At 33.2% G+C, this 21,998-nt stretch overlaps 1 protein-coding gene across 1 annotated transcript; it reads right to left on the minus strand.

The window, feature by feature from the left end:
• Positions 1-13,823: 13,823 nt before the first annotated feature.
• LOC122318041 (cyclin-D3-1-like) lies at positions 13,824-16,687 on the minus strand. Its single transcript, XM_043135168.1, has 6 exons — positions 16,028-16,687; positions 15,442-15,528; positions 15,262-15,360; positions 14,970-15,171; positions 14,741-14,865; positions 13,824-14,590 (listed from the first exon to the last, which is right to left on the minus strand). The coding sequence occupies exons 1-6, from the start codon at positions 16,334-16,336 to the stop codon at positions 14,354-14,356; spliced, it is 1,059 nt and encodes a 352-aa protein (XP_042991102.1). The 5' UTR covers positions 16,337-16,687; the 3' UTR covers positions 13,824-14,353.
• Positions 16,688-21,998: the final 5,311 nt, after the last annotated feature.

The following is a 21,998-nucleotide window of genomic DNA, read 5'->3' on the forward strand; positions in this document are numbered from 1 at the left end:
AAATGATCTTGTGAGAGGTTTACCAAAAACATATTTTCTTAAAGACAAAATTTGTGATGCATGTCAATTTGGTAAACAAACAAAAACTTCTTTTAAAACTAAGAAACATATTTCCACTACTAGACCATTGCAACTGATACACATGGATCTTTTTGGACCAAATAGAGTTGCAAGTCTAGGAGGAAAATATTATGCATTTGTTATTGTTGATGATTTCTCTAGATATACTTGGGTCATCTTTCTTGCTCATAAAGATGAGGCACATAATGCCTTTACCAAGTTATGCAAGAGAATTCAAAATGAAAATGGCTATACTATTTCAAGTATCCGAAGTGATAGGGGAAAAGAGTTTGTTAATAAAAATATTGAAACATTTTGTGATGAAAACGGTTTTATTCATAATTTTTCTGCTCCTCGAACTCCTCAACAAAATGGGGTAGTAGAGAGGAAAAATAGATCTCTTCAAGAGATGGCAAGAACAATGCTCAATGAGAACAACTTGCCTAGTTATTTTTGGGCCGAAGCGGTAAGTACTGCATGTTATGTTATAAATAGAGTTATGTTAAGGTCTAAATTAGATAAAACCCCCTATGAGCTTTGGAATGAGAAAAAGCCCAACATTGGTTACTTTCATGTATTTGGATGCAAATGTTTTATTTTGAATGACAGAGATAATTTAGGCAAGTTTGATGCAAAATCTGATGAAGGTATTTTTCTCGGGTATTCTACTAATAGTAAAGCTTATAGAGTATTCAACAAAAAGACTTTAACTGTACAAGAATCTATGCATGTAGTATTTGATGAATCTAATTCTCCACTCTCCAAGAAATCTATTGATGAAGAAACAGAAGGTATAAATAACACAGAAAGTCTCAATCTCAACAAAGAGAAAGCAATAGAGGAAGTTCAACATGGAGCCATCAGGAAAGATCATCAAAATTTAATACAAGATGCAACCAAACAGTGGAAATTTGTGAAAGATCATCCAGTTGAACAAATTTTGGGAGAACCTTCACAAGGTGTAAGTACTCGATCATCTCTTAGAAATATTTGTAATCATACTGCTTTTCTATCTCAAATTGAACCCAAAAATATTGATGACGCACTTCTTGATGAATCTTGGATTCTAGCTATGCAAGAAGAGTTGAATCAATTTGAAAGAAATGATGTTTGGACACTTGTTCCTAGACCCAAAAATTATACTATTATTGGAACAAAATGGGTTTTTAGAAACAAGAAAGATGAGTCTGGAGTCATTACTAGAAATAAGGCTCGACTTGTAGCCCAAGGTTTTAATCAAGAAGAAGGAATCGATTATGATGAGACATATGCACCTGTCGCAAGATTAGAAGCTATTCGAATGCTACTTGCATATGCTTGTTATAAAGATTTCAAACTTTTTCAAATGGATGTTAAAAGTGCTTTCTTAAATGGTTTTATAAATGAAGAGGTATATGTTGAGCAACCTCCAGGTTTTGAAAATCATATTTCCCCAAATCATGTTTTCAAACTCACAAAAGCACTATATGGACTTAAACAAGCTCCTAGAGCTTGGTACGAGAGACTCAGTGGTTTCTTGATTGAAAAAGGTTTTTCAAGAGGAAAAATCGACACAACTCTTTTCATTAAATATGAAAATGATGATATTCTTTTGATTCAGATTTATGTTGATGATATAATATTCGGTGCTACTAATGAAAATATGTGTCAAGTTTTTGCTAAGACTATGCAGGAAGAATTTGAGATGAGCATGATGGGTGAACTTACATTCTTTCTCGGATTGCAAATTAAGTAAACAAAAAGTGGGACATTCATCAATCAATCAAAATATATTAAGGAATTACTGAAGAAGTTTGGGATGGAAAATGCTAAGGAAATTGGAACACCAATGAGCCTATCAACTAAACTTGATAAAGATGAATCCGGTAAGCCAGTTGACTCGAAGATATATCGAGGTATGATTGGTAGCTTATTATATTTAACAGCCAGTAGACCAGATATTATGTTTAGTGTGTGCTTATGTGCACGTTTTCAATCATCTCCAAAAGAATCACATTTAATTGCAGTTAAGCGCATTCTTAGATATCTTAGTGGTACAATTAACCTAGGGTTATGGTACCCTAAGCACACATCTTTCGATCTAATCAGCTACACAGATGCAGATTATGCTGGCTGTAAAATAGATCGAAAAAGCACTAGTGGAGCATGCCATTTCTTAGGTCATGCATTAGTTTCCTGGTTTAGTAAAAAACAAAATTCTGTTGCACTATCTACTGCTGAGGCAGAATATGTTGCTGCGGGTAGTTGTTGTGCTCAAGTTCTCTACATGAAGCAACAACTTGAAGATTTTAAACTCATGTATAATCACATTCCAATCAAATGTGATAATACAAGTGCTATAAATCTTTCAAAGAACCCAATACAACATTCTAGAACTAAGCATATTGAAATAAGGTATCATTTTCTTCGAGATCATGTGCAAAAAGGTGATATAATGTTAGAGTTCACAAACACACACGATCAGTTAGCAGATATTTTCACAAAACCTTTACCAGAAGATAGATTATGTATGATCAGAAGAGAAATAGGTATGATGCATGCTATGAATATCTCTTAAAAGATAGACCAGAGTCAATAAAAATAGAGATAGATTTTTTTTTAATACTTTTACATAAATTTGAGATTCTTAGCCTCATGTTTGAGACGCTCATTCTCTTCATACAATATCATGTCATTCTTATTCATGGGAACCGGCAAGCGGAATGAAGAATCTAATAAAGATTTCAACTGTTTATTCTTCTGCCGAATGATTCCTTCCCTTGTGTGAGACTCTTGAACAATTTGTTGAAGTACAACAATTTGTTCTTTGAGCTTTTCAACTTCGTGATTTTTGGCTTGTAGCCGCTGAGAAAAAGCCACAATAGAGGAAGAGTAGCGAGTCCCAAGACTCACCAAGTCATAAATAGCATCAGAATCTGACTTATTAGTCAGATTATTATTTTCTTGCTGCAACATGGCACCAATGGTAGCTGCAGAAAGAACAGGAGGTTGAGATGCAGAATGCCTCATGGATGGATCTAGAGAAATGTTAGAAGAATGAGCCATTGAGAAAAGAATAGAAGGCTTAAAACGAGAATGCTGAAGGAATGCAGATGAGTTATAGAGATGAGATGAAAACTTGATGCGGATTAGATGAACTTCAGGACTGATTTTATAGAGATAGCATAAAGAATAAGACAAACTATTTTATCTTCAAATCTTATTTAGTCAAAAGAAATACAAGATATGCTGGACACACATTGTCAAAAGTTTTCTTACTAAGCCAGCGAGATTAACAGTAGATTGTCCCTATTTTTCTAGTAAACGATGAACCTCTGCTGTTATCTGCCGATGTTGACCTTGTATCTGAACCCTTTCTCGTTCCAGCTCTTCTATTCGTGGTTGCAGATCATGAGCATACCAATCTGCAAATTTTTTCAACTCTTGGTTTTCTTGCTTTAGCCTTTTATTCTCACTATCCTTATTAGCAAGCTTCTGTCGTAACTCAGATATTTGCATGTTAAGATGATCAATCTCACTCACCCTCGCCATTAACCTTCGAGACATGATCGTAACAGAGGCAGCATATTGATTACTGAGCATTCTTGATTCTGCAATAATCTCAGAATCAGCCTTACTAGAAAAACGGTTCACTGCTCCTATCATGGTATTGACGGCCTCAGGAGAGAAGATTGATGATTGATGCGTCAAGGGTTCCTGATTCAGGTCTGGAACATTAGTGGAAGAGAATTGCTCAGCCATTCTATCATTGTGGAAAAACAGAACTCAGGTCAAGAAGTGATTATTTTTTTGGCATCCGATAGATGAAAATGATCATTTTTTTTATAGAAACTCGGAGCCTTCAATCCCGTTTGTCAACAACATCAGGCGATTGTTTAAATCTTCAGCCGTATTAAACTCATAGAGTTAGGCCTCGAGGCTTTGCAGCACTTGTCGGGTCACGGACGGCTCCATTTTTCAACTATCTACAGTGACTATTAAACGCATCGTTTTCTTCAGTCCATTTACTTGTTGCGGATCCTTTTTAATGATGCCAAAAGGGGGAGAAGTGTTAGACTAGAACATTAACATTGTTTAAATTGCTAAACTTGTTATATATGCTTGGAATTATATTTATACTTTTGCTTGAAAAACTAACGCATATTTTCAGGGGGAGCTTAAGTATTAATATAGGTTTCAAGTTCTATCAAATATTTGTCATCATCAAAAAGGGGGAGATTGTTGAACTCAAGGTTTCAAGTTTCATGTGATTATAAATCTACACATGGATTTTGATGATAACAAATGAATTCAAAGAATAAAGAAGTCTCAAGCTCAAGTTGTCTACACAATGGAGTCAAGCACATCAAGGAAACAAGCATGAGCAAGAAGGGAACAAGTTCACATTAAAATTATAGAGTAATGTTGTAAATCTCTTCAAAATTCGAAATTAGGATTAATGCTCAAAATTAATATTTTATCATAAAGCATTAAAATACATTTTCCACATGTGCATGAATATTTTTGAAAATTAAATTTGAAAATTTTGAAAGATGATTGATTGTCATCTTTTGCATGTGCATGCCTTGATTAAAGGGTTGAACTTTGAAAATATTAAAGATGATTGATTGTCATCTTTCACATGTACATGTTTTATTTGAATATTTTCAAAAGTGATTGATGCTTTTTTAGACTTATACAAAAAGTAAAAGATTAGGTTTGAATTTTTTGAAAATGAAAGTGTGCTCATTTTGTCATATGCCAAAAGTAAAAGATTTTATTTGAATTCTTTGAAAAAGTGAATGATGTTGTCTTTGACAATTGAAAAAGAAGAACCTTTTATTTGAATTTTTTGAAAAAGTGAATGATGTTGTCTTTGACATGTGAATCTTTTTAAATTTGAATATGAAGTCTCATATGCCTATAAATAGATCATTTGAGAGCTTCACATTGACAACACCAAGAGCATACAACATTCATTCAAAGCTTTCATTCTCTCTTCTCTAAACATTGAGCCTTAATCCTTGTTCATTTTGAGAGATATAGCTTGCGCTGTATTGTTCTTATTTCACTCGTTGAGGAGTGTTTTCTGATAACCTACCCACTATCAGCTTTTGTATCAGAAAAAGGGTGTGTATAACCCTTGTGTGTGTAGAAAGTATTCTACACAGGGAATAGTTGAATCACCACGTGTAAGGTGATTGCAAGTGTAGAGGGTGTTCTACACGGATCCTTTGTAGCGGTGTTGTTCAAAGGTGTAATAGGTTTCTATCTCCACCTGAAGGAGGTTGAATAGTGAATTTGGGAATCCTCAAGGGGTAGCTTGAGGCGAGGACGTAGGCAATGGGGCCGAACCTCGTTAACATACTGAGTTTGCTTCTCTCTTACCCTTACTCTTTATATTTATTGTTATTTCATATTTTGTTTATATTTTATATTATATATTTGATTTATAATTGTTATTTTTTTAATACAACTCAATTCACCCCCCCTCTTGTGTTAGTCATCTGGGCAACAACTATTATATAATTTATATAGTTATACTAATCATAATAAGTTAATAACTGAATCACTAGAAATATAACTATATATATTTAGTATGAATGTATTATTATATTATTTAATATATAACTATAATATATAGTACTAGTATATATTAATATATTATAAGAGTTATAGTATAAATATAATATATAAATTATAATATACTAAATTACCATAACAGTATAACTAATACTAATATATAATTATACTAATAGTCTACTATTATATAGTTATACTAATCACTATAATTGAAACTAATATATAGCTATACAATATACTTATATAGTTGTACTAATACTATTAGTCTATTATATAGTCTAAGACTCAATTCTAAATTTCTAATATATGTTATATAGTTATAACTAATACTAATATTTATATTAATACTAATAATGCAGAATATAGTTATACTAACCAACTGATTCAACATAACTAATATTACTAATATAATATAGCCAAATTGAATTACTAATAGTCTAATACTAATACAATTATATAGTTATACTAATCATAAATTCATAATAACTAAATCATTATAAGTCTATAACTATATATATTTAGTATCAATGTATTACTATAGTCTTTAATGTATAACTATTAACTATAATATATAATACTAGTATAACTTATCAAAAAAATATATATAGTACTAGTATATATATTAATGTATTAACATATCATAAAAGTTATAGTATAAATTATAATATATCATATATTTGTAAATTTATAATAGTATTAGTATAGTTAGCTTAATATGTAATATGTTAGTATTAAATCACTATAACTACATAGAGTATTAGTAATAAGAGTATTATTATTATTTAATATAGTATTACATATAATATTTGTGATGCCCCCAAATTCCGTTTAGGATCGGACGTACATTTGAAGTGTCGAGACATGCAACACAAGGTTACCTGCCCCCGTTCATGACATATAAGATGCAATAATCCTAACATGTATCTAACATTATGCAATATTCGCAGCGGATAATTTTTTTCTTTAGCAATACTATGCACCAAACTGAAAAAATCTCAATACTTAAAACATACTTCATACATAAAGATCCATTGAATAACTAAGATCACAGCACTATTCCAAAATAGTTATGATCCAAAAGTACTGGAGATGCAACTCCATCGTACAAGTAGTAATTTAACTACTATATTAACATTAACGACGCACCGTCGTTCAGTCGACTGTGTCTAGTTGGTCAGCTCCTGATCCTCCTTCAGGTCCTGTAACAAGATCTACCATTCGGGGGGAATGGTAGTTGGGACTACCACAGTGAGATTTGATTACAAATCTCAGCAAGTTAACAAAAAACTTCCATACAGACTAATGATGCATGTATGACAGTAAAAGTATAAATGCATAATCAAATTCATAAGTAATTAAAGCATAACTTAGCGTACAATATAGCATAATTGACATAGCTTAAATTGAATCATGAACTGAACTTGACTTAGCATGAACTTGCTCTGAAACTTGAATTAACATGAAAAATACATACTCCACAGTTGTTGTGGCCCCATGTATTCTACGTGTAAATACATACTCCACAGTTGTTGTGGCCCCATGTATTCTACACAAACTTGACTTAACATGAAAAATACATACTCCACAGTTGTTGTGGCCCCATGTATTTTACGCATCACAATTGTAGTTAAATACATACTCCACAGTTGTTGTGGCCCCATGTATTTTACGCATCACAATTGTAGTTAAATACATACTCCACAGTTGTTGTGGCCCCATGTATTCTACACATCATAATGTACTCAAGATGAAATGTGACTGGAATACGAAAGGACTGAAGTCCTGACGTAACATAACGTGACTTGAACATAACTTAGAATACATGACCAACTTGAGATAGAAACATTTCGTAACATGGCATAACATATAATAGACAACATATTTAACATGACATACTTGCAACAGTGAATATTACATGACTTGACTTACATGTAATAGATGACATACTTAGCATGACGTACTTGTAATGTACAGTAATACATAACAAAATATATTATGTAACAGATAAAAATTTATGACAGAATAAATTCTGTATAATAGACAATTACATGATAACTTGACATGGCATGACACATATGATAACATACATACATACACTGTAATTCTTTTACTTAGCACACATACACAGTAGACTGCTAGTAAGTTAAAAGCTAACTTACCTCGATCTCCGCGTTTCTTATAAAACCTCAAGCGCGATCACGAGGAACTGTAATTAGTGATTCTAAAAGTTAGTACTAAATCACTAATAAATTAAAATATGGAAAATACTAACTTAAAGAGTAAAATTTTCATTTTACTCTCTACATGTAGGAAAATGACCTTTTTACCCATAACTTAAGGATTTTGCATACTAACTCCAAAAGTCACCAAAATTTACATACCTCATGTAAATTTTATCCTCAACTCAAATATCAATTTAGAAAAATTTAAAATTAATCACAACTATTAAAACTCCATAGGGCCGAAATTCTTATATGCTATTTCTATTGATTTTTGTTTCCAACTTGTTTTGATCAACCTTTTGATCTATGACTTATAAATATGTGATCTTCAAACCAAACCATCACATGGTTTAAAAAGATGTCCTAAAACATATATAAGCTTCTAATTCAAGATCACATGGTTAAAAATTAACCAAAACATAAATTTAGCCAAGAACATCCACACTTTGGCTTATCTGAATATCTCTTTACATAAAATTTCATATCTTTGAAACTAACATCAAATATATTCAAAATAATAATATAACATGTATATAAGATGCTTAGGATCTTCCAATAAAATTATCAAAGTCATTAGAATAGGTTTAGACCACCAAAGAGTTAAACTTTCTCAAAACAGAAACTGTTTTTCCTCTTCCAGTTTCTAAGTTTCTAAATCTAAGAAAATCTTTCATCAAAACCTTTAATCATGCAAAACTCCTCAACCAATAGTCATATATACATGTTAACAATACTCCATAAAAATTTCGGACCAATATCTATCCATTAGATTGGTCAAAAACTCCAAACTATAACATATTCTCCAGTTTATCTCCCAGAATGACCTTTCTATAGTTTACACAATATTTGACTAACCAAATGATCTTCAAATGGGGCAAATAAGATATCCATGTAAACTAGACGCAAAAAGGAACAACTTATATGAAGGAGACTTTATGATAAAACACTTACAACAGCTTCGAAATGGGCGTGCAAAAGAACTCCTAAAAGCTGTCTGAGAGAAAGTGTTTGATATTCTTTTAAAGAAACGTGTAAATGAAGATAATTTCGTGGGGAGGGGTGGCTGGAGAGATACTTATGGATGAGATATGGAAGAGATGAGGCTAGAGTGAGAGTTAAGTGTAGGACTCTCTTACCTAAAGTGAGAGTTAAGTGTAGGACTCTCTTACCGGAGTGAGAGTGGAGTGTAGGACTCTCTTACCTATTAATATCTACAAAAATCAACTCAAGATATTTTTACCCAATAATATCCACGAAATTAACTTAAAATATTTTTACCCAATAATATCCACGAAATTAACTTAAGATATTTTTATCAATTAATATCTACAGTTTTGAACAGACGTTTCGTCCGAAATTATGAAAAAGTGTTATTGCACAATGCACCATAAGACCTTAAATAACCCTCCGAGTCTAATGGCGTAAACCATAATACATTTTGACACTTCTAACTATCTCCAATAATCAAAAACACTTCTGATATCATAATAAGTAATAACACTAACTATGTAGTTAGCCTAAAACCTATATGATTAATGGATTCGTGAAAACTTATAGACTATTCACGAGGTTCCTAAAGTCAATAGAAATTCCACAATTGAATTTCTAGCGAGCTGTTACAATATTACTATCATTACATATAGTTATTAGTTATAGTATTAGTACTAGTATATTTATTAGTACTAATAGACTAATAGTATTAGTTATTAATATTATATATAGTTACATATATAGTTATCACTATTACTATTATTACATATAGTTATTAGTTATAGTATTATTACTAATAGACTAATAGTATTAGCGTATTACTAATATATATATATAATAGTATACTATATGTATATATATTAAATATATCACAATATAATTAAATAAGTATTAAATAAAATGTCATTAGATAAAAAATAAAAAATAAAAAAGTCAAACGTGAACCGACCAGACTAGACCGGACCGAACCGGTCTTGAGGGAGTTCGGTCCGGTCCAGGGTAGGAAAATCCTGGACCAAATAGATCCGATCCGGTCCACAAAAATTCCTTGGACCGGACCGAACTCACCCCTACGTCTAGTGTATACAACTGGGCGTACCTTATAATATATTGTATTTTTATTTTTTTTAATTTTAAAATATATTTAAAAATATATATATTTAATAATAATAACTTTATTAACTATTAAAGAAAATAGACTCGGGGTTAAACTAAGAGGGCAATCCCTTAGTATCATTTTCTAATTTAATTTACCCAAAAAGAGAGAACGTAGATTTTTTCAATATTTATTGAATTTTTAATATAATTAATTGAACCACGTACCGGCGTCCTCCACCTCCACTCCTTGCATGAGTATAGGCACTACAGCCGCTCATACTTTGAGATACTTGTATGGTGGCTCAGCCATCTCGTAAACAAATCAACCAACCGCACAAATATGTGTGTATTTATGTAGACTACAAAGTTAACTAACAGAGCACTAATACAACTATAAAGAGATTATAAAAAAATAATTTTATAAACTTATGCTTAAAAAAAAAGAAGAAGAAAGTATTTCAAATTTATTGATAGCTCTCATTTATAATAGAGAACAATTGTAGGTATAAACTGGACATACGAGGGTTACAAATAAATCAATAAAATCTAAACACAAGCATCAAAATATAAAGAACACAAAAACCATAGTACAAAATGAATGAAATGAAAACAGACAATGAAAGCCAAAGAAACACAAAACAACTTGCTAAAACAAGGTTAGCCCACGCAAGAAAAAGAATGAAACAAAAGCAACCACAAAATCATTAGCAATAGATAAATAAAAGCAACAAAAAGCCAATAAAATTTGCAGCAGTGTAAAGAATGAAGACCAAGTTTGTCCAAATGGATTAAACCCCTTAGTAGCCTCTACACTTTTCCAATCACTTGCCGCTCTATGTGATGACCAAATACATCATACTTTATAAGCTTGTCAGCATATTTATTACCCTCTCTAAAGATATGACATACAGTACATAATAACTTTATTACATGGTTTCATATTATCTATTAAATATATTTTATAATAAAAATAATTTTACAATATGACAAATTATATCATGACACATCAGTTTATAAAATTATTTTGTATAATTTATTTATGGCTATAATATTTTCCTAACATTAAATCCTCATTTTAAGTAATTAATATTAAATATAATTTAAAAAAATACAAAGAAATTTCATATTAAAAAATGTTTATGAGTTTTAATATAAAATTAATTAATTAAAAGAAAAGGTGCTGGGTACTTTAGTTTAAGCCTTTGCGCAAGGATGGAGATGGGTCATCCTTCCGAAGTAGCAGTAGCAGTGTACCGCAACAGGCGTGATTGATGGATTATAAGCCAAATTTGTCCTCTCCAATCATGCCGTCCATTCCAAACTATCAAAAGACATATGATATCCCTCCCGACACAGACTGAGACAGTCTACAAAGCAAGTTGAAATGCGGTACGAGAGACTTCGGGCCAAAAAGACGATAGGCCCGATTCAATACAAAATGGGCTCGAATAAATACACTTTGAATCAATAGGATAGGAATGGAACGAGAGGAACCGCAGCAAGCCCCCTGCCATTCATTTGAAATTGCCTTCGCCTTCGACTGACACGTCTTCCCGACCTGTCTATTGACATCATCTTCAGTGTTCTACTGCACAGTTTACCAACCTTGAACTAATACAATTTTAAAAGCATATATAAAGGATTGCTTTACATATCACACACATATATATTTTTCACCTCAGGTCACAAAATGGTAATGCAAATGAGCAGTTATGATTCACAAAACCGTAGGGCCATGCCTATAAAGTACTGTTACATTGTATACATACATCGTTGTTTGTCACTTAGGTTCCTAGCTACCTTAATCCATTTTTGTTTTAAAGTTTTTGTTATATATAATTATTTTTATGTATTTTTTATACATTTTACTGATGTAATTTGTTAAAATAATTATTTTATATTAAAAAATAATACAGTTAATCATATTAATAGAGTGTGTAATAAGTACATAAAAGTACCATCATATGGAATTTGTGTTTCTAAAAGTGTATTCAAACGAGGTTTCCTTTATTTTTTGACTTTTTTGATTATTTGTATATGTCAAGTGTCCAATTTTACTATGCCGGTGTTACTTCCCTAATAAGTAAAGAATTATTAATAGAAATATTTTATTGATTTAGATTGTAATTTGATAGTGGAATGATCTTAAATAATCTATAGATAATAATAAAATTGATAGAATACTTTACTATCCAAACCAGTCTCTTAGTATTGCTTTTATAGGGGGAGTGGGCCGTGGGATAGACAAAAACAGTCAGCTTGTGAATAAGCCGTTCAATATCAACATCTTCGTGCAGTTTTGGTAGAAGAATGGAGGAGAGAGAGAGTTTTTACTTTTTGGTACCTAACAGTCGGACAGAGCTGAGTTGGTTCAGTACCGAAAAATTTATACAAATCCACAACCAATATAATGCTGTAGGCCAATGTTTCACGGATGATTTGTGTTTGATCTGTTTCTGAAGCAGTATCTTTTACATGTTCTGACTGACATTCTGAACTTGGAATTTATGGCATGGGCCATTTACAGTTTCAAGACTTGTCTTTCTGTTTCCATTTATTTGTCTGTCTGTCTTCTGTACTATGACCGTGATGCTCTCCACTGATGTATCAGTGGATTTTGAAGGCTTGTTTAGATAAAATATAATATGCAGATTTGACCATACTTAGTAGTTAACTGATGTCAGTTTTATGGATCATTACTCTTATACCCATTAATCGAGGATGAGTAACATGAATACCCTGTTGGACCACCCCATTTATGGTACATATTTCAAATGATTCCTTGGATGAGACTATAGTTTGGGTATTCTATATTATCAACAACATTAAATTCCTTGTTGAAAACATAAATAGAGTGAATTTTATAGGGGAAAAAAAATAGAAAGAAAAAACTTCACAATTATTAGCCAAGTTATGTCATATAAAATCACTTTTATGTATTTATTACATATTTTATTGATGTAATTGGTTAAAATAGTTATTTTATATTAAAAAAATGATACAGTTAATGATATTAATAAAATACGAAATATATAAAAGTGACTATACATTATATTTTTAATATTAGCTAACTTTTTTTTTAAGTGGCTCGTGAATTAATGGTGGGATAAATAATTAAGTATAAATTCCCTACTAGCAGTTATGGCAAGATTGACTGTTTAATGTTAATTATGGCCTCTGGAATATGCCTCTTTTGGCCTGTTGATGATGAAGGGACACTAGGCACCCATTAATTACTTCCTTTTGTATTCTCAAAAAAAGAATTACTTACTTTTGTTTTATCCAGCTTGTCCGTCAGACATTGACTGCTTCAGATGCAGACTGGAGTAAATACGCTTTTACTACTTAAATTAATACGTTAAATCCTTGATATGCACTGCTATTGGTACTCTATTTTGATACTTCTTATGCCAATCTTTTAAGAGATCACGAAGACGTGTCTGAAAGTGGGTCAGGGTCGTTCGTCTTTGGAATAAACAGATCGTTGCTATGCAACTCATGAAAGATCAGTGAATAATGATAGACCCATATTTGTTAGGTTGAACTGTTGCTAATCACCTGTCCTATGAGATAAATTGCAGGGTTTACAACCAATCAACAATGCCCCTTTGCCTGAATCTCAGATTGTTTTAAAAGAAAAGGAGACATCGAGTGAATTCTACAGCACTAAACATTACTTAAGCAATATTTTCGAACACTATGAATCTCACATGAATATTAAAGTTTCCTTTATCTTTGTGTTGAATCATCCAATTTAAAGTCATTTTGCCTCACCCTAAAGCAAAGTTCTGTCTTCAATTTCAATACTTCAGGCCTGGGGTAATTAGGCATCAGACACGGTCAAACAAAGAGCTGCTGACTGAATAAAGAAAATGATCAATTCGGTGACCCTGGTTGGTAAACAGTAAACTATTCATAGAGTAACAACTAATCAACAACACAAGAACATGTAAATTAAACAATTCTCTCAAACAAATATATCCCAGGATCTTTACTTTCTTTAAAAAATATTTTTTTTTTCTTTTTCGAATAAATAAAAACTCCAAATCTACTCAAACATGACGAATATTTATGTTTTGGTCCCTTTTTTTTTTTTTTTTCCCTCTCCCTCTCATGCTCGTCTCTAGCCGTTAAGAGGTCTAATAATTAACAGCTGGTGACTGTTCTTCATGCTATGGGCATGAAATATAATGATTCGTTCTACATCCTCCATCCTCTATCCATGACTCAACTTATTCAAGCCCTCTTATAACACAAAGCATTTCTTCCACCCTTCTTTTTCTTTCCAATCCCTCTCTTTATCTTGTATTCTTTTTAGGTATCTTAGAACGGGCACCTTCATAAACAAACCAAAGTTCCCAAGGTAACGACATCAGACATTTGTTCATGGTGCAAAGTGAAATCCCCACATTCTCATGACTTCATAGCTCCACTTCAAAGGTTCTGTTTAGCTTCCTCCTTTTAGCATCTGGGCTATTGTGTGAAGAATTTGCACATGAACCAACTGCAACGTCATCGCTTTTATAGCTCAAGCGTGCAGCATCCAACACCCCACTTGGGCTATGGGGTACAGAGAGGATAGTAGTAGTCGTATCCTTAACAGATCCATCAATTAATGAGAAATCACGAATCATCTTAACACACTCGAGCACTTTCTCCTGCAACAACCATAATTAGGTGGGGAATGAACATCAATTATTGTCTCAGTTAAATGAAATTTGCAAGAAATGAGTTAAGAATAGTAAGAGCAAAAAGGAAATCATCATATAAATATCCCATTTTGGTTCGTGGACCCCCCGACTAGATACCTTCTCTACATGTTGACTGAGAAGAGAAGTTACTGCCTCATTGTCTACTGTTTGGATTTCTTCTGCAAGAGCTATTGCCACTGCTGCTGCAACCTCTGAAGGCCTGAACTCCAAGAAATCAATTCCTGCATTGAATTCCCACCCATCAAAACATTAAAACCCTCTTCTCATTTTTGTCTGTCATAATCGTTACCATATAGGCAAAGTATCTCCACATTCCGTCTGTCACCTTTTATTGTGCTTAATATGAGTTCGATTGATCTCGAGATTGATGTTTGAAGTTGGGTTTGGTCCCCATTGATCTTGCCAAGGAAGTAGTCTATGAATGAGAAAGGGGTAACCGCTTGCATTCTCCACCTCAAGGTACTCAAAACCAGAAGTTCCATCCTTTGAATTGTTCTAGCCTCGAACACAAATTTGGCTTCGCCCACCTGTTAAGAGGATTACGACCCTTAGAACACATACGAATGAAAAGAAAACCTGAAGAGCTTGCCAAGATGTTAATTAAGAATGATTTTAACCTGCAAGTCTAGAGCTAGAGGAACGTCCGTCTCCTCCACTTTGGCCGCAAGAGATAAACATGCCACGGCCAACAATTGCACTGTCCAAGGTTTGCTCTGCTGCAATATGCATGCACAGTTTAGAACATGCTGTATGCGATATTGGTAACAAAACAATAGCTTGTTCATTTCTCAACTTACAGGAAATTCGTAAGCAGAAAGGAAACGATCCAAGTAGTTTATGGATAAATATGCACACAGAGGTCCAAAACCGAAATGGGCATGAACCTGTAACAGCAGTGTATAACCATTAGCCTTGATCCTCAACAAATAGGAAACAAAAGAATCAAACAGTTCTCCTTTCCCGGCGGATTGCTAAAGAATGGGAGGGAAGGAAAGCAAAAAAAAGTACGCAAAAGAAACTCATATATACGACAAACAGAGGGATGCACAGATACAACTCCAGGTTTTGTACGGCTATTTGGATGATGTCCAAGGCCAAATAACCAAAAAGTTCATCAAAATACCAGAGACTTTCGAATAAAATCACCACAAATTACAAACACAATAAAAGGAAAAATTATGTTGTAAAGACGGCAATTTCTCTGCGTATACCCAGTTCCCACCACATCTTATCAACGAAAAGGTAAAAGATAGAGGTAATAATGAGAGGAAACACTATACCCATGTCAGAATATCATGGACGAATAATCCATTCATTTCACACAAGCAAAAAGAGATCAAACCGCGAACACCAGAAACCCATTATAATGAGACATCAACTTACCTTAAAAATCCAATCAACGGTCCGTCTTCTTGCCCCCAAGTCCAAATCCCCGCTTCGAAGCCTCTTCAAGTAATCGGCAGCAGGCAAATGCTGGCATTCCTTTTCAAGCATCGAAGCCAAATACTCATCACTCTGCAGCGGCAATCCATCACGATCAACAAAGCCCCGGTCTTGATTATGGTTTCGATTATTACGATGGCGCCACGTGGCCTCACACTCCTCCGCGGCACCATAATCGTTATCATCGAAAAAGCTGTTGTCTTCCGAACAAAGAAGGCTTGAAACTGCAGAGTCAAAACTGGGTGCCATTTTCAAGGCCTAAAAACTCTCTCTCTCTTTCTCTAAACAAAGAGTTCCATCAAATGAGAAATGGAAGCAAAAACTCGGGTTTTGAGTACAATTGGATTTCAGTCTTCAGATACTGTAAATGCAGAAGTAGAGGTTTTTCGTCAAAGAATTTTAGAAAAACGGTTAACGCTAGAAAAAGAGCGAGTTGTGCGAGGAAAAAATGCAGAAAATACTATGAAGTGAAGTAGCCCTCCTCTCTCTCTCTCTCTCTCTCTATCTCGCCCCCCCCCCTATCCCTTCCTCTCAAAGTTGGGCTGAAAAGACTGCAGCTTGAGAGGCGCTTATGAAGGAAATGCGTGCCTCTTTTTAGAATGGAGAGAAAGAGAGAGGGAGGGAAGGATTTGGCGTGAAAAATATACACATCGATAAGGTCAAAAAGGAAGAGAGAGAGAGAGAGAGAGAGAGAGAGGCTGTGTGTGTCTTGTCTGGAAAGTGAGATGTCCTTAGGCCACCAATGAAATGGAAGGGGTCCCCTCAAAAACGAAGGCGAAATCCCCGATAAGAAAGTCGATTCAAATTCTCTCTCTTCAGTCACTGTACTGTGCTTTTAAATCCCATGCATTAAGCTATGTGAATCTATATATATATATATATATCATTCGTATCTTTAATTTTGCGTTGGACTTAAAAGCTTAGATATGTATGGATGATATCCTTTGACATATTTCGTACTACTGATTTATCGTTTTTTGTCATAAATCGACTTTCGTATCATATGCCTTACTTTTCTTCACTGTTGAAATTCTAATATCCAATTTTAGGATATCAATATACTAACAAGAGATCATGACAAAATGATATAAATTACAGGTTTACTATCATTTTTCTTTTTTAAACGTCATTAGGAACAAACAAAGGTGGCATTATTTTGGTCCAATAATAGGAGTGAAATGTAATATAGATATTGAAGAATATCTATTATCTCTCGACTGTCAATAAAGTTCGAGTTACATCTTAACATATTCTAAAAATAATTTTTTTTTTTTTTAAGCAATGGGACAACGAATTTGAACCCTGATTCTCTTTAGTGAAAAAGATTGGATCAAATGTCAGCGACTTTCAAAATGAGTAATCAAAATTATAATTAGAATCTCTTGAAATTTAAGGTAGTATAAGAAATTCTCTTTCTCAAATAATTTAAATTTTAATTCATCGCATTTCTATATTCCATTTAAAGTATTACAAATGCACGACTAAAAGATAAATAACATAATTATTTTGGTCAAAATCATGAGAAATTAAAAGTTGGAAGACGTGACCGAGAGAGTGAGTCAAGGAATGCCTTTGAGTGCGTGTCATGTTTACATATGAATCAAAAGAAATATACAACAAACTCATAACCATGTGCTATCGATATTACACTCTCATTTGGGACTTTAATTTTCTAGAGCAATTGCTTTCAATCTTTATACCTCTCATATGCTAACTAGAAAGCTATTGGAATCATGTCCTCTCCTCGTCTTGTAAAACTACGAGATCGATTGAATCATCAGCTTCCAATAACAAGATGTTGTCGCATCATGAAATATCCTAAGTATTTTAAACCTAATGATGTGGTGAATTTCTTATACCAATGATATAAGCTCTCCATGAGATGAGCACATGACCAACCACTTAGAAAGAAATAAGAGATAGACTGATCAGCATGAACATCCATAGATAGATATAGCTATCAATAAATTACGTTACAATGTGGACATTAGAAGAGATAAGAGTGAGTCCAACCGGTCGTGTTCTTGTGTTAAAGAAATATTTTTGGTTATGTCTGGTTGTGATCAAGAGCCACAAAGGCATAAACCTAACACATACATATATTTATATTGTGCTTCTGACTTGATTCAACTTTTAGTTTGTGTTGCTACATACCTGTCAGTTTGTTCATTCTTTGTTTTCTTTTTCAATACCACAGCCTTCATGTGCCACACTACTCTGATACTCCACTCTTTCTCAACATATAAATACATATATATAGACATAGATTACTGATGGAAAGGAATATTAGTTCCCAACATTGTATGATACTTTATGCCCAAGTGGCTAGGTTACTATGAAATGTATTCTACTCGCCCCAATCAAATCTTAATTCTTAGTACAGTTCGATCGACTCTCGCTGTATATTCCCTCTAATACAGTGACGTTTACCAACTAAATTGTCGTTAACTAAGCATACTTACTAAAGAAAATGATCTGGCTTTGAATATAATAATAAGGAAAAAAAAGGCAGAAAGCTTGTATTGTATTTAGTGAACCAACCAGCACATCAAACTTGGACCTGCATATGTCATTTTCAGTGACCGGCAAAGCTAGAACTCAATGATGAAAGGAGGAAATCTTGTCCAAATCAGCCAAAAATCTAGTTGGAGAAAATTAAAGGATTGTCTCTCCACAGGCCAAGGAATTTTCCAAAAGATATGTACTTTAGCTGCTTTTTCAACTTTTAGGAGCGTTCCCTTCTCGGCTGTGAAAAATGTGGGTACACAAGCTTTCTCTAACATTCAGCAACGACTACTTGATTAGGAAGGTGGGAATACTAATTACTAATTACTAACTTAGGAGATAATCACGTGGTTTAGTAAGAACTAATGAAGTGCTAATTTGAGATTAACGAGATTACTCATGAGAGGAGTCTCTGGTTCTGATAAATCTTAAGTTGACTGGAGGATTCAATTTATCTTTCTACACCTTGGTTACTGTTTGTGTCTTTTGTTCTTCTTTCTTTTGTGGAGAGGTGGGGGAGAGCTGAATCATGGAAACTTCAACACATTCTCTGTCAACATGTTAGTAATTGGTCCAATTTGTTTCGGTTCAAATGTTCAATATCCTTCTCCAGATGCCCCTCGACTATGTGTTTTCTCAAATTGACTAATTATTTGCAGTTTTGAAGTTCCTCCTCTTTGTGTGTGCAAGAATAATTCAATCTGACCAGAAATTTTGTCACCTCCTAGATCGTTCAATGATTGTAATTTTCACCTCATGCTCTTATAGATTTGTAGGGTCGTACATGTTCTGTTTTCTCCTCTCTTTTTTTCACTAGTAAGACAGCTATCAGAATAACAATGCTTCTCTGTATTCTTGAGTTTTGCATTTTTTTTACACTATAAGTCAACTGTTTAAACGAAAATTCAAGTTAGAGATGGCAAAATTCAAGAAGAAGAACAATATTTTTTTTTAAAAAAAAATTGGAACATTGCATCAAAAAAATTTGAATTTGAGCAGATGGGTGATTTATAATGACCATAATTACTGATATAAAGGGTAAAACTTGGACTGAATTGGACCACAGACAAAGGTAACTACATTTAACTTAGGATGCTTGTTCGTTCTTGGATTCACTGGGAGGTGCTAAAAAAATGGGATTTCTAAAGAGACTTTTGTGACACAAATTTCAAACTCCTCCTCTCCCTCCTTTAATATTTAATTTTTATTTTTTTCCTGCATTCTTTGAAATGCTCTTTTCTCTACACTCTTTGGAATCCACCCTTTTTCCGCTTTTGCCGTTTCACCCTCAAAAGTTTGCTTGCAGGGACAGAACCAAAGCGACCAAGAACTTTGCTCATATCATATTGATATGGTTCATGTCAGTCTCTGCAAATTTCAAAGACCATATTCCCTTCCGCCATTATTTTAAGCAGACTGAGAAACACGAGTGAGGTCCCTCCTCCTCCTCCTCGGACTTTTCCTCATTTTCTAACTCCAAAAGTGAGTCTTCCTACTTAACCAAAAAACAAAAAAAGTCTTCCTGAAGTACTGTTTCAGATCCGAGCTTAACAGACTGTCATTCACACCCACTGCATATTTTTTTAACTCATCCATTTGGTTTTTTTTTTTTTTCCCTTAATTTACTGCTACCAGCCCAATGTCCGTTCATATGTTATCAGGAACGGTGCTTGTACGTTGTAGCTAGCCTTGGGGCCACCTTTTTTTTCGTTAAAAAAAAAAGGAACATTCAAGATAATAAAATCAATACGAGTGATTCCTGATCAAATTTTGATTCTTCGTGCCCCCAATTCTAAAATTTTGATAACATTTAGGTACCATTTCAGTGAGGATTAAATAAAATATTATTTATTATTATTATTATTATTTTAGAATTTAAAAAAATTAATTAATTTATTATATTTTGTGTGAAAATTTGAAAAAATTGTAATGATGAGTTTCTTCTTAATATCAGAACCTATCACAAGATGAATGGGGCCTATACTACTTATCTCTTAATAAAGACCAGGAAAAATACAAGCATGCATAAGAGGGAGGATGTTGAAGAATAAATTCCACATTGCCTGTAGATAAGGGTCTTGTGCATGTTTATAAGCATTGAGTAACCCTTTTTTATTGAACCGGTTTTATAAGATAAGTTAGATCCATAAATTTTTTTAGAGATGAAATAAAACGGACCTTAATAGGTATAAACTTAAACACTTGATAGTCATATAAACTACGGCTTTTCTATACCCTTCAAATTAAAGATAGTCATGCTATGAGCACTATATTCCAAGGTCTAGCATTTTTTCTTTGACCTTTCTTCCTATCTCCAGAGAAAAAGACCACTCAATAAGACACAACCATTAATCCAGATCCCTGAATCTGGCTTCAAGGAATTGGCCAAGTTTGGACAATCAAGATTGCCATTAATTAATAATTCTTGATATATATTTAAGCAACTCTCCTTGAGATTCACCACTGATATAAACTAACTCATCCTCAACAGCGTTTACTTATTTTACTGATCGGGAGTGAGTCAAATAAACAAAAATATCAATGAAAAATGAAGCAAAATAAAATTAGATTAAAAAAAAAAAAAAGAAGGGAGTCTGTCTCTTTCTCTCTATTCATTGAGTTTCATGTGAAACAGTGCAACCAATCCAACTCCGTTGTCCGCCATCAAAAGCAGCTTCCAGAACATGCGCCACATCTTCTGTGTCTCCACGACAAACCTTAACCCAATCTTTATATTAATTACAACAACAAAAACATAAAATTATAAATAAATATCAAAATAAATAAATAAAATCTCCACGCGAAACAAGAAGAAAACAATATATATATATACATGGTCATGTTCTTTAGGGCTGAATTCTCATTTGTCACAACATCCTAAGATTAGTAATATATTTGAGCAGGCAAAGTCATCTGTCTTGGCTCAAGTTGTCTTTATCAAAGTTCTTAAAAAAAAAAAAAAAAAAAAAAAGAGTAAGAAAAAGGCATTGTATGGGTAATGTATGCTTTGTGGGTTTCCGAGTTTTGGTGTTAGGAGCAGTACATGCTTGGGAAAAGTGGGTGGATTGCTGTTTCTTAGACCAATATTTAGTCTCTGTTGTCCATATCAAGGGCTTATTAAAATGGTAATTTGGTTGATGTTTCTTAGTTACTGTTAGTCAAATGCACTCTGATCACCATGGAAATGCTAAACACCCATAAGATAATGTCATCTTCTCAACCAAACTGACATAAAGTACTTCTTGTGCTTCCTTGACCAAATTAATCACGTTCATAAACATGATTTCAAATTATATATATATATCTTGCTTGATTTGTCTTCACTCTTCACTCGATCATGTTTCTCTATTGAGTTCGTTATGCTTTGTTGATGATCAGCTTTGTTCTCTGTGGATTTGTATCTTCA

This window comes from Carya illinoinensis, chromosome 8 (assembly GCF_018687715.1).
Source record: "Carya illinoinensis cultivar Pawnee chromosome 8, C.illinoinensisPawnee_v1, whole genome shotgun sequence".
Taxonomy (NCBI): Eukaryota; Viridiplantae; Streptophyta; class Magnoliopsida; order Fagales; family Juglandaceae; genus Carya; species Carya illinoinensis.